A 14827-nucleotide genomic window follows, 5' to 3' on the forward strand; every position below is an offset into this window, starting at 1 on the left:
GCGTTTAATGAAATGCTGACTGCCACCGGTTGAATATTACCCCCACTGTTGTTATACTGAGTGCGCATTTGGATTCTGCAGTCAGTTGATCAATAGATTGCTTCCATGATGCATTTGTCCTTTATTTGCTTTATGAAAGATCCATTCAGTTCAGTGCTTCTCAAGGAAAAGGGTGTATAGCCCCTGACGCCTTCACCAATTCTCAGTGTATTAGATTATTGTAGTGCTTTAGGCAATGAGCTAAGATCTTTACCTGTCAGGAGATTGCAACTGGTTTAAAATACTTCTGCCTGCCAATAACTTACAGATGGAAGTTCAAAATGCTACTGCTGACAGATCAGCGTTTTGGACAAGGGCTCCTATTTATCGTGCATGGTGTATCGCAAACTGTGTGTGCCGCGTGAGATTTCAGGCGTGCAGTGAGATGCTGGGGAGGAGGGGAGGCGCCAGCCGACTGCCTACAGGATGTGCCTCTCATGGCGAGAGGCAAAATTAGGCAGTGAAAATTAGGCAGCTTAGAAGAGTAGGGATGAGGAAGGATTGAGACATCTGGGTTTTACTTACATTGCTCTCAATGGCAGTAAAACCCAGATGACTCAATCCACCCTCCTTTTTCTGGAGTCATATGGTAACCCTAAGAAGAGGGCAAGAACATTTGATGTAACAGGTCCAGAGGCCTGGGATAAACTCACTGTGGAATCACAGGGAACAACTAGCTTAAAAGCTTTAAGGTAAAGTCCTAAATTGAGGGAGGACTCAATGATAGTTTGGGATGGCCATATTTTATTCATTGGTAAGGGCGGGGGGGGGGAGGGGGAGGATATGGCATTTTTTTACCAAGGTTTTTTCTGTTTTCCTTTTGCTTTGTTTTCAGGAAAAATAAAACAATCAATCTTGATAACTGTTGTCTGTAAGATGGGAGTGTGGGGTGCAGTGGTTAGAGCTACAGCCTCAGCACCTTGAGGTTGTGGGTTCAAATCCCTCACTGCTCCTTGTGACCCTGAGCAAGTCACTTAATTCCCCCATTGCACCAGGTACACAAGATAGAGTTTGTCCCTGTCGGGACAGATAGGGAACTATGATAAAGTACCTAAATGTAAAACCACTTAAGATATAAGTGGTATATAAATAAACATAAGCTGCAATGTATTTTGCTAAAGTTGATGATGTCAATAGGGGACATAAAAGGAAGTAAGGCAAGAGAAGAGAAAAAGGAAGGGAGGAGCTGACTTACATCACTCATACCTTCCTGCACTCACACCTGGCCTGTACTCACATTCAGAACCCCTGCAAATCCCCCTCACCCTCACATCCTCTAAACCAGGAGTCATTCAGTCCATTCCTCGAGGTCGACAACCAAGCCTGGTTTTCAGGTTTTCCACAATGAATATATGTGAAATTTATTTTCATTCACTACTTCCATTGCACTTGCACTCACGCCTCACACAGACACACCCAGCACTCAGAATCCCTGTCCACTCACAATTACATTTCACTACCCTCGCATAAACCTCACTTCCCCATACCCCAAACTCCCCGCCTGCACTCATAGCCACCCAGTCACGATCCACAAAGTCTCAGGTCGACAGCATTCACCCATTGAGTATAATACACCTTTGGGCAATTCTCAAGGCATGTACTTTTCCAACTTGTTTTTCTTGAATTTTATATTTGATTTGAGTTCAGGGTGCCCATAAAAACACTCCTAGATTTTAAATGGTTACAAATAAGATGACAGCAAATACAAATCCCAAAAAGCACGGTTAGCAAGATCTTACACAATCGCTTGCACTTTCACCCTTATAAGCTGCAATTGGTGCAGAAATTACAACCTTCAGACAATGCAACATGACAAAATGACCTGGTGGTCCTCAAGTTGCCCCCGAGGTCACTGGACATTACTGTTTGTGACTTTTTCCTTTGGGAGTATGTGAAAGACAGAGTGTACGGACCTCCACTACCCGCAACTATGGATGATCTGCAAGAACGCTTTACTGAAGCTATAAACGCAATCGCGCCGGATATGCATCGGAGAGTCTGGTACGAGCTTTATTATCGCATTGATGTTTGCAGAGTAACAGGTGGGGGCGCCCATCGAGTGTATGGAACCAACAGATACCATATGAAACTTTATGAGTTGATGAAACTGTAGCCTCAAAGGTGAAAGAATATTCCAATAAATCTTGGTTTTGTAACCATTAAGGAGTGTTTTTGTGGGCACCCTGTATAACTTGATCCTGTCAGTTGTTGGAGCCTCAGTCTGCAGATCTAGGTATGTGTTCAGGATGGTCATGAAACCTTACCAGTTTGAGAATACCCGACTTTCCATTTGGTACGAAACTAAGGTTTTGAACAGTAAGATATATTTGGCAGTCACAACTTGTTCACCCAGGCTGACTCTGGCATTCTGCTGCCTCAGAGCATGCCAACTGAATTTGAATTCATTCTGAAAGGGAAAATCTAGTATGTTGTCTCTCACGGTGTAATTTTTTTTTTATTTTTTAGCAAAACACAACAGCATGCTGGTACCTTTAACCATAACCTTGGCATAAAATTGGCTGGTTTTGCTTACAGTAAATTCTGAAGTTATTTGCATGAAGCAGCATGTTATCAGACAGCTGGACAGATTACAAGTGGAAAAATAATCTACATGCCAAAACGAATGAAACCAAATTGACTTTGAAAACACACCTGTCAGCAAATAACTGGTTACTAAACAGGAAAATATTTCCTTCTCCTGGGCAACTGGGAATTGGTAGGCGGTGCCTTTAACACACCACCAAATGTTTTGCAGAGAGTACACTGCTGTTTGTGTTGATAGTCATTGAACTACCAGCACGCGCTTGTAAAGACGTTTAATAGCCCATAATGAAATACAAGGATCTGTAAATAACAGCAGTGCCAGGTAATATTTTCTGCTAAGATGTCTCATTAGGGCCCTACCAGAGAGCTCTAGAGAAATGACCCCGAACCTTAAAGTGAATGGAGTCAATTAAAATATTCTGGCAGTGCTTACGACCATTTGGTAATAATATAATACAGATTGGAATGGCCTGCCATATAGAAGTGTAAGTGCTGATCAGTAATTATCTTAGAAGGGTAATTATATTGCTGAATATTTACTATGTGTCATGGCTGAATGGTGCAGTGTTGCGGTACAACGAGAGGTATTGAGCTCTGAAACATGCATAGGAAGGGACCAGCTTAGTGATACAAACTTTTAAGACTTTATCCATATACAGTACACAAATAGTAACCAAGGACTGCCACTAACATCACTGAGTCGAAGTCATAAGGACTTAATTAGTGCAGCTATTTTTAATCCAGTTACTAAGGGGAAAAATCTCATATACTCATGTCACAACACACTATAGGACCTTATAAAACTGACATGTCACGTTTCCTGAATAACTAGATGCTCAGCCAGGCTGAATGGAAAACTGTCTTTGGAGCTAATTATCCACTGTATCCCTCCAGGAGGAGAAGCTCGGGCTTGGGCTTCTGGAAAAGTTGACAAGAGAAGAATCAGTTTTCAAAATTTCAAAGTTTGTTCATCATAGAAAATGCTGTTGGCTGTCTGGATCCTGGAATCAGAACCCTTTCCCAGTATGTGTAAATACTGTATTAAAGCACATCATGTCACTAAAGACAGAGGGATTCAGGAGCAGGGAGGGAGCTGGTCTTAATCTCATCAGTGATGGGAAGTACCAGCATTGTCCACTACCAGAGAGTGATGGAAGAGAAATTTGGGGTTTCCTATAGCTTAGAATTCAAGCTAGTGCTGGAGTAATATAAGCCTCTTCCCAAGGCATCCTAGATGTCTTCTTTATAAGAGGAGAACCATGCAGCTCGGTCTTAATACACTCAGCATCTCGTTCACTTCATGAGAATGCTAATTTGCACACAGCAAAACGTAAAGCAAAATTTTTCATAGCATCCTAAAATGTACTTGTAAAGAATTCATAAAAACATACAGAGGGGTGTTTTCGATATGATGTCCAAATCCAAAGTTTGGACATTTTATGGAACACGAACAAAAATCCAATAGCGAACATGACCATTTTCAAAACAGAAAACGTCTTTTTCTTTTGAAAATGGCCATTTCTTAGATGTGCTTGAGCTAACTTGTTTTACTCCATGGGATCTTGCCAGGTACTTGTAATCTGGGTTGGCCACCATTAGAAACAGGATACTGGGCTTGATGGACCTTTCGTTTGTCCCAGTATGGCAACTCTTATGTTCTTTTGTTCAGTGTTCAGTGATCTATCTTTTTGAACAATTTTCAGAATCCCCCCCCCAAAAAAAAAACCCAAACACATTCAAAATAAAAATACAGAAAAAACAAGCCATTGGGATGTAGGAGGGGGCCAGTATTTGTAGTAGACTGACCACAAATACATCCCTGCACAGCTCCACCCTATGGGCACTGCAGTGAACTTCATATAAAAAGGCCCAGATACACATCTCATCATAACATCACAAATCATATGTATGCCACAGCTACCTTACATTTCAGTGCGATTTACAATACTAAAATATTATGCATTCACAGTGAATTACAATTCAATTATTTAAAAAATTTATCAAAAAGATAAGTTTTTATCAATTTTCTAATAATTAGATAGGAGTTGGAACTTAAAATCAAATTACCAAAGCTCTTATTCCACAAAGCCGCCTGATTGGTAAGGATTCTATTTTTAAAAAAATTATTTGTATAAACAACCTTTTACCAAAGGGAAAGCAAATACTCTGGAATCAGGAGTAAAGCGCTTTCTGTTAACAAACTTAAAGTGATCAAGGAAGTAGGTAGACCATGCAATGTCATATAACAAATAGAACCTAATTTGAATAATATTCTTGCTTCAATTTGCAACCAATATAGCCTCTGATAATATTCCAATACATGATCAAATTTCTTCAAATTAAATATCATTTGGACAGCTGTGTTCTGAATGATTTGCATCCTTTTGATTTTTTTTTTTTTTTTTTTTTTGCAAGTAGCTAAATATTTATTTTTATTTATTTATTTATTTATTTATTTAGATTTATATCCCGTTCTCCCAGTAGCTCAGAACGGTGTACAAGTAAACATACACAGTAGAAGTAATTAGGCAAATAAGATGTACAATAGGTTTAGATGCTTGGACATACAAGATTGTGCAGTATTTATCAGGGTACAAACAATTTTTCAGAGTACAGACAATTTATCAGAGTACAGACTAAGAGAGGACTATACTGAAATTTAGGAGAAGTTAAATAGGGGAGAGAAGAGAGAGGTGGGGTTTAAGGGGGGGGTGTAGACTGAGGGAGACCTTTAGTTGAAGAGGAGGGTCTTTACCATTTTACGGAATGTCAATAAAGAGTTCTGTTGCCTGAGTTGGGGGGGGAGTTTATTCCAGAGATGTGGGATGAAGTGGCTGTAGGATCGTTTGCGGGCAGTTTCTGAGAGGAGGGACCTTCCAGGGGGAATGCATAGGCGTATTTCCGATTTTGAGCGGAGGGTGCGAGTGGGGGTGTAGATGGGAAGCTTAGATTTTATGTAGGAGGGGGTGGTGGCATAAATTCTCTTGTGGGCTACTGCTAGGGCCTTGAAAGCACAGCGCTGGCTAATTGGGAGCCAGTGTTCAGCGCGGAGTGCTGGGGAGACGGGATCATGGTAGTTGAGGTTGTGTAGGAGGCGGATAGCTGCATTTTGGACACGTTGGAGGCGTTTGAGATTATTTTTGGTTAGTCCATTAAATAGGGAGTTACAGTAATCCATTCTGGAGAGGACATATGCGTAGAGGAGTTGGGCGAGGTCAGGTGTGGAGATGTAGGGTTTGATCCTTTTCAGTTGGCGGAGGTAGTAGAAGGAGGTGGAGATTACTTGGGATATGTGGGTAGATAGGGATAGGTGTCCATCTAAGGTTACTCCTAGGCTGCGTACCTGATCTGTTGCCGTTAGTAGAGTGGAGTCCCATGCTAGGGTAGGACGTGTGAATTTGGTGCTTTTTTTCCTGATCCATAAGAGTTCTGTTTTAGTGGCGTTTAGTTGAAGTTTGTTGTTTGACATCCAAGTTTTCATATCAGAGAGGCAATGTTGGAGGTCATATTACAATATTACAATAATCTGAAGTACTTAGAACTAATGATTGTACCAAAAGCCTAAAGACGTTAAAATCAAAGTAAGTAAGGTCTAATAGTCCGAAGTTTCCACGGCAAAAAATAACATTTTTTTAAACTAAAGAATTGATTTGTGCACATAATGATAAATTACAATCCCCTTTATTGTGTATGATGAGCCCTCCAAATTCCCCCCCCTAAGTAAATGTGTGTGTGTGCTAGATGAGTTAAACATCCTGAAAGAAGTTGGTCAAGTGCTAGTCCAATGAGGTCCTCCAGCGTCATCCCCATAGTAGTTGTCAACGTATCCAGCCACCTAGTTGCAGGTCACACTCTTGCCTAGTTCCTTCGATCTTCTCAAACATGATGTCCCAACTGTACATGACACCAATAACCCTTGTACCTCTGGCAGAGAAGAAGCAAAAGACAGAAAATCCTGCCTCGTTTGAAATTTTTATGCCTACATATGACATTATCAAATTAACATATCTCCTCCCATAACCTTCCATGTAACCTTCCATCTACGAAGAAATTCGACCACGTGACACCCTACTATCGGCAGCTGCACTGGCTACCAACGGAAGCCCGAGTAAGGTTTAAATTTGCCTGCCTCTGCTTCAAAGCCTGACCCCCAAGTACATAACGGACCTTTTCGCATTTTCTAATAACAAACTCAAGAGAAACACACACCCAAAACTCATTTCCCCTCCAGTTAGAGGCTGCAAAATGAAAAAACACCACGAACACCTTCTCTCTCACCAAGCAGTCCTATGGGGCAAAGACCTAGACCAACTGCTTTCGCCCACTACATTCGGGGAATTCAGGAAACGCCTAAAAACATACCTGTTCCAGAAATACCTAAACAATTGACCCGCTCTCCCTCTCCCTTCCCCCTCCCTATTCCACCTGAACTTACAGCACTGTTATGAATATAATCTGTTATCTTCATCTTATCGTAACTTTACTTTGCTATTTATCCCCAACAGGTCCTGTCGGACATTACCTACTAAAATGTACATATTACATTTTCGCTCAGCAAATTGTATTTCTATACTATTGCCTCCTGAGGTCTCTGATCTCTGTATTTCCTCTGAATATCTACTTATTATATTTCGCTGAATGTCCAGCACTCTTGATTGTAAACCACCTAGAAGTCGCAAGATTGTGGCGGTATAGAAGAATAAAGTTATTATTATTATTATTACATGTGCACTTTCACTTGTATCCCTGGAGCACATCTTTAATCTCATGGCCTTCAGATACTGAATTCATTTTTGAGGCCTTATAAGCTAAGCACAAGAATTAGTCAGGAGCTATTCTTTCTCCTCTTTACATATCACACATACATCCTCGCTTCCTGCATATGTGGGACTTCTTCCTAAAACAACAGTGGCTTTCTTTAATATTTTTCAAGCACAGAAATCAAGAGTCAACTCAGCTGTGTACAACTAACCCCGAGGTCATTCATTCTGTTGACCTTAAGCATCTAATGCTCATTGTCTTTCTTCTATCACTGTGTAACAGCACGAGCGGGCTCTGGGTCTGCACACACACAGCCAGACATGACCACCAATAGTACAGAAAAGCTTTTTATTGATTCAAAACAAAACAAAAACGCCCAGAGCCTGGTTACTTCACAGGGCAGAGTATACAGGAAATAGTCTTGGTTTGATTTAAAAAAAAAAAAAAGTCCTGAGATGGGCCTAGAGCTGGTAGTGCCACACCCCATAATATAAACTGCAAAAGTCTTCTTAAACCAGTTAGCGAGGTCTGGTCCTAGTCAGACCTCAAAACAGAGCTCAGATGTAATTAGCACAAGAAGTAGGCCTACTTCAGCCAAGCAGAATGTCTAAAGCAGGGATGCCCACACTTTTTGGGGCTTGCAAGCTACTTTTAAAATGACCAAGTCAAAATGATCTACCAACAATAAAATTTAAGAAAAAACACAAAGCACACTGAAAGGCAGAGAAAATGTTATTTATCATTCATATTCCAGGGGATTTTTTTCAAAGAGGGCAAGACAGATGACTATGCATTGTCACCTCAGTAACAACCAAACAAAAATAGACAAATATACCCCCTCCCTTTTTACTAAATCGCGATAGCAGTTTTTAGCGCAGGAAGTTGCGCTGAATGCCCCGCACTGCTCTCAACGCTCATAGGCTCCCTGCGCTAAAAACCGCTATTGCGGTTTAGTAAAAGGGAGCCATAGTGCAAAATATAGACAGCAGATTTGCATGCCTGTCACCTCCATTATTTGCAAATCTCTCATGCATATTCATTAAGGCTATCCTGAAAACCCGACTGGCTGGTGGTCCTCCAGGAAAGGGTTAGGATATCTTCACCTCCGGTAGCTGGCACTCCCCCGGTTTCTCCCACAGAGACACCCTGAACCAGGGGCTCTGTCTCCAAACTCTCCGGTAAACTTCCCTCTAGGGAGAGTTCCTCCCCCATCTAGGGAGAGTTCCTCCCCTGGAGAGCTGGTAACACGGGGCTGCGGGGGTGGGGCTGGCACGTCGGGACAGAGCATGGTGTCTGGCCCAGGAGACGTGACTCTGGTTTCGTCGTGACCAGGCGCCCTCAGCGGGCTATTTCCCAGCGTTACAACTGAAGCTCCCTGCATCCTCCGCAGGCACTGCTCAATGGTGCCAAAGGTCGGGACATCGGGGCGTCATGAGGCACTAACGGCGTTCCTGCCTCTCCTCTTAGGCATCGCTGGAGGTAGGCTACACGAGCCGCAATAGTTATCAGAAAAAAGACTTTGAGTGGAGCGGTTCAGGTGCGATCCTCTCAGCACTTCTGTACCACGGCCATCTTGGAATGACTCCACAAGTTATGTTTTTAAAGCAGTTCTTAAGTCAGATTTGTATGTAGCTTAGAACTTGTAGATTTTAAGATTCTTGCTGCTTACCTCTGCTCCCAGCTGATATAAGGGCCAACTGTCCCAACCAGTGTTCCCTCTAATGTACAGTATGCATAACCACACACTGTTCTTAATGTGGTCATGCATCATTACTGCGTTCTTAAGTATGAGTTACACGCAAGTCGGGCGTCTGTAACTCGGGGACTGCCTATATTGTAAATACAGTAAATGTAAATCTAATGTAACAACTTCTGGGGCATGCCCAGCATGTCTTTTTAGTCTTTCTTCTTTAAAATGGTCATTAGCGCATGGTACTCTGGTCACAATTAGCGCAGATGCATTTAGCATCTCTTGTTTAGGAAGCACTAAGCGGACTTGCACCAAATTCACAAGTGCCAGTTAGCACCCAATATGTGGCAAGTGGTACCTGCTGTTTGCTCTCTATGCCCATTATCCAACTATGCCCTGCCTTTTTACTGCCCCTAGCACAAAACACTGTCAACGAATTAATTTGCAGATGCTAATTGTTAACCCAACACAGAAACAGTTACTGTACTTGTACGGTAGAAATTACCATACACTAATCTGCAAGTTAACTGCCTAACATACTTAGTACATAAGAACATAAGAATTGCCGCTGCTGGGTCAGACCAGTGGTCCATTGTGCCCAGCAGTCCGTTCCTGCGGCAGCCCTTAGGTCAAAGACCAGTGCCTAACTGAGACTAGCCTTACCTGCGTACGTTCTGGTTTAGCAGGAACTAGTCTAACTTTGTCTTGAATCCCTGGAAGGTGTTTTCTCCTATAACAGCCTTCAGAAGAGCGTTCCAGTTTTCTACCACTCTCTGGGTGAAGAAGAACTTCCTTACGTTTGTACGGAATCTATTCCCTTTTAACTTTAGAGAGTGCCCTCTCGTTCTTGCTACCTTGGAGAGGGTAAACAACCTGTCTTTTTCTACTAAGTCTATTCCCTTCATTATCTTGAATGTTTCGATCATGTATAGCCAATGTTAATGAAATAAAATCTCTCTTATGAGTATGTATTAGGGATATTCTAAAAACCCAGAGGGTTGGGTGGTTGCCAAGACAAGTTAAGGAACTACTGTTCACTTAAGGAAACTGATTCACTTGTAAAACTATGGCGTAAAAATGACAGAACGTACCAGAAATATGCAATGTTTTTCTGCTTGTTCAACTGTGACTTCAATGGTTGTCTTATGAGATCCTTCTCGTTGCCTGTAGAATACTGTTTGGAATTTCTTAAATTGTTGTCACTATAAATAACTACAGGGAAGATATATTTATATGAATTCTCTTCTTGTCTGCAAATCCATCAAGACAAAGGTTATAGTAAACTGTGAAACAAGTTACCGTATGTCTCCTAATGAGCTGCGTGATTATGCATTTTTTTAAAACTCTATTTCTGTTTTCTCTCCTAGGGTCGATGTATTAATTTCACCAGAGTGAAGAATGAGACACCACCAAGATACCCTCTAAATAATTCCTATCCTCCATTCTCTTCTCCAGCTAACCCAATCTACACCCCTCCACCTAATCCTATCTATACACCTCCACCATCCAGTCCACCGCCACCTCTAAATCCACCATCTCCAACTTCTGTGCTGCCTCCACTTCCCCCACCTCCTCAGGCACCGCCCCCCAACCGAGCTCCTCCTCCATCCAGACCTCCCCCTCGTCCTTCCATTTAGGCCACAGGAGCCAGGTTCCACCTTTTTCGAAATGATGGGTGGCCTTGCAGCAGTACTGTAACCTGTGTGGGTTAAAGAAGGTTTTGGCATTCCAGCATATGCAACAGTAGACCACATTTTTAAAAATTCAGGCATCAGTGACGCTACCCAAATACAGTTGAAGCACCCATCAAAGTAGACTCTGTAGATGGTCACAACTTCTTCCTACTGTTAATGAGAAGTTTCACAAATGTTGCAAGAGTCTATGAGATGTGCAGAAGAAATATTTGCACCAGCTTTTACCAAACACCTTGGAAAATTAAACTTTTCACCCAAATAAGATATGGATCCAAATAGTGTTTTTCAAAAACTACCTGCAATACAAGAACATTGATATTTTCAACCAAGAAACAGAACATCAGAGCGTGATTTGACTTTGTTCTGGATAGGACACCCAAAACTATTTAATTCCCCATATCTACTGGAAGTACCAACATTTTGATACTAAACTATTAGCCAAATAATCTACATTTTGATTAATCTGACTCTAGGGGTTTAAAGTTTTTTCTTCCCGTAATCTGGTGTTGAGGATATAGTGTAGCATCTACAATGGAACTTGCAGGTTGTTAAGTGGAAGTGTGAAAGTGAATTGAGGCTAAGGAGCCTCTAAAATATGAATGAGTGATGGAATGGAACCTCTGATTCCCAAGAAGACAGAGGTTTTCAAAGTGGACCATCTTCTTAGTAGATCAAAAGAAGCATAAAGGTACTATTTTTTTTACAAAGAGAAGAAGGCTAGACCTTTGCTTTGGAAATTGTTTCTCTGGGCTTCTTGACCATAAAAATCAGAAAGAATCAATCATAGGCTTAAATGTATGTGACTAACAGCTTATATAGCTGCACAGCATTGCTACGTAGTAGCTTTCTGAGCATTAACGGTACTAGGATAATGTCTGAAATATGATTTCTGGGGTACATAGTATGAATCAATGGTTAATTCTGTATCAAAATAACTTTTGGCATCTCACATCATATTGTTAATGCTGTTTTGCATAATCTCACCGATTTTACATTTTTAAATTGTATAGTCTTTTGTTTCAAACTTTTCTGTAGATTTTATTCATTACTAAGTAGATCACTTTTTCAACCCTTTATCACAATAAGGTGTTAAGTTTCTTTGCTTGTCCATTGCTTTGTCAGTGATTGGCCTACTGGAAACTGATCAAAGTTTATGACATTTGGATTTCTTTTTTTATTTTTTTTTTTATTTTTTTTTTTTAAGAAATGCTCTGGCTGCAAGAATCAGTATAAAGTCCCACAATCCCTAAATTTTGTCAGTATTACAAATATGCATGCTTTATTTTCTAGAGCCTTACCCGTCTTCAGAACATCAACCATTTTGACCTTCTTTCCTAGAATAGATAACCTTCCAAATTAAAATACTCATTAACTAAATCCTTTAAATCTGACTATGGGATTTCCTTGCTCATCCTGTAGAGTTTCTTCCAAACTAAAGTTGCATTTCGAAACAAGACTCCTTCAGGTTTGAACAAAGTAGTCTATATGAAGAGATTCTCCATTAGAGAAAGAGCTACCAGAATTAGAATGTATAGTACTTTGGTACATTTTGAAGCATTAACAATACTTTGAATGCATGCATAAGTATGCCGGGGTCCTATGGAACTGGATGCATAGTGGGTCATTGCACTGGTGCCACCTCTGCAGTTTATCTTCCATAACAACAATGCCCTTACCAGGTCAGTCAATCTCTGTGATCATCAAGATGTAATATCTGGCAGGGAAATTACTTTAGAGGGATATATGAGTATTGATCATCAATGATACTGTTTGTTTGCTGCTGGCAGTACAAAACAGTGTCCTCCTCTGCATAGGAGCTAGAAGCAAGCTCTCAGTCTTAAGTATGATATCATTCCAAATGTGCAAGCAATTCCTGTCTCTCCCAGGCAGGTGTCAAGGCTTTAGATGTACCTCTTTTGTTACAAAACTACAATGCTGGCATAAGCAATTATATGTCTGGACTCTGTCTGAATCAGTGTAATCAAGTAATAATGGTTGCACTATGGAGAAATGTGTTGTATAATAATTGAGAATGTGCAATATGAAAATAAGAAGAAAAGGTTTCTGAAAGAACAAGGCTTTTTTTTAACCTGATTACATTTTGGTTATTTTGTTTTTCAGACTCCCCATTTGAATATTCACCTACATTTCTTAGCATTTTACATAGAAAGCCAAAAAGATGTATTCAATTGTTTATGCATGTCTTGTTTCTTTAAAAGGAGGACTTTCATGAGTTTTATCTTCCACATATTTTTAACATCATTAACATGTTTAAAATGAAATTCATAACATACCTGTAGGTGATACCAATGCAAAAGATATCCAATTTTCAACTGTCTCATACTGCCTCTTGACACAGGAAGGGGATAGTGACATCACTTCCTTCTGTCTCAAGAACATACAGCCTCTTTGTTTCCTTATGGAACTTTGGAAAAACACCTTGAGATGGATATTACTGGGCTGTCACTGCCCCCATAGATAAGTACTTCATTTAAAAGCAATGTTCATCAGCTTTTAGAACATGAGAATTCATCTTTTAAATTAGCAATATTCAACAAACCAATATGTCCACTTTGATTCTAAAGTGCCTCTACATAGAAACACCATGAACATTGGTAAAAGCTTTTGTTGTATATATTTTTCACTGCATGCTTACCATATAATAGGTGGAAGCATTTCATATCCTGTATGGATACCAGAACATTTTCAAGATGTCGTAAATTATTATAAAGCCAGTGACATTTCATGGCATGATAACTATACCAAGCTGTGCTTGTTTTTTTTTTATCTTAAATTTGTATTGCTTTTATACAGTGTACAAATATTTTCTGAAGTGACGAGTCCCTGTTTTACGCAGCATCAGTTGTAAACAAAGAATTTCTACAGATCTTTTCATAATATGCATAAACTAGTGTGGTTGCCATATTAGTCCACTTGAATGCATGAAAGTAAAGGCTGATAAACAGAAAAATAAAGGGTGATACCTTTTTATTAGATTAACTTAATATGTGCCTTGATATCTTTCAGGATTCACACTTCATTAACAAGGTATTGTTTTAACTTAATGAAAGGCATGTAAACTCCTAAATCATAAGTTCCACATTTTGAAAGGAGTTTATTAATGTGGGCTACCATTTTATGCTATAAGACTTTGTTACTGATAACCAGGAGTTATCAGTAAAATAAGTTAATGGTGGTTCTCACTGATAACTTCCCCTTCCGCCTTTGTTGTTAGACTAATAAAATATATATATATATCACCTTGTGTGTTTTCGTGTATTGACCTATATTTCTGCATATTGTATGCATGCACTCAAGTATATAATAATCCAAACATCCATCTGTACTTTTTCCATTAGGAACAGGGATGCCAACCAGACTTAGCTGGGCCCACATCTGGACTATTTGCACTTATTTTTGCAATTTGGCCACTGGCAGTGAATGAAAATCAAACTAAATCTCAAAAAAGTAGAGGAGCAACTAAAGATATCAAAAGCAAGCATTTTGGCCCTGATGCTATAACCCAGGGGTAGGGAACTCCGGTCCTCGAGAGCCGTATTCCAGTTGGGTTTTCAGGATTTCCCCAATGAATATGCATGAGATCTATTTGCATGCACTGCTTTCAATGCATAATCATTGGGGAAATCCTGAAAACCCGACTGGAATATGGCTCTCGAGGTCCGGAGTCCCCTACCCCTGCTATAAACAGTGCCGAACTGCTAGGTGCCATTGAACACAATCGTCAATCATCCACTAGGCGCCATTTATAAAATCACATCAAGCAGCGCCTAAGTAATCTTAGACGCCAATAGATGTTGAAACCTTAGGCGTACTCCTGTTTAGGCCAGGGTTTTTCTTGCCCTGAGTGCGCCTATGTTAGGCGCCTACCGCGGCTTCAGTCAAACTACACCCAAAATCCACCCCAGATTTGCCCCTAACCACACCTACTTGCTGATAGTGCCTCAGAGCAGTGGCATAGCGAAGGTGCGTGGTGCCCGGGGTGGTGTTGCCTCTTCTCCACCCCCCGGTCCTTCCTGACCCCTCCTGCCGGGCACGCACACCTCTTCCCTTCCTTCATACCTCTTTAATTTTCCCGGCG

General features: G+C 40.6%; 1 protein-coding gene across 1 annotated transcript in view; it reads left to right on the forward strand.

Annotated features, from left to right (window-relative positions):
* The window catches only part of ANTXR1 (ANTXR cell adhesion molecule 1), a 278540-nt gene extending 264552 nt beyond the window's left edge, over positions 1 to 13988 (forward strand). Inside the window, exon 18 of the mRNA XM_033949187.1 lies at positions 10402 to 13988. Within this exon, the coding sequence (XP_033805078.1) occupies positions 10402 to 10671 (270 nt within the window). The 3' untranslated portion in view covers positions 10672 to 13988. The remainder of the gene's footprint in view (positions 1 to 10401) is intronic.
* Positions 13989 to 14827: the final 839 nt, after the last annotated feature.

The sequence above is a fragment of the Geotrypetes seraphini genome, chromosome 6, assembly GCF_902459505.1.
Source record: "Geotrypetes seraphini chromosome 6, aGeoSer1.1, whole genome shotgun sequence".
NCBI lineage: Eukaryota > Metazoa > Chordata > Amphibia > Gymnophiona > Dermophiidae > Geotrypetes > Geotrypetes seraphini.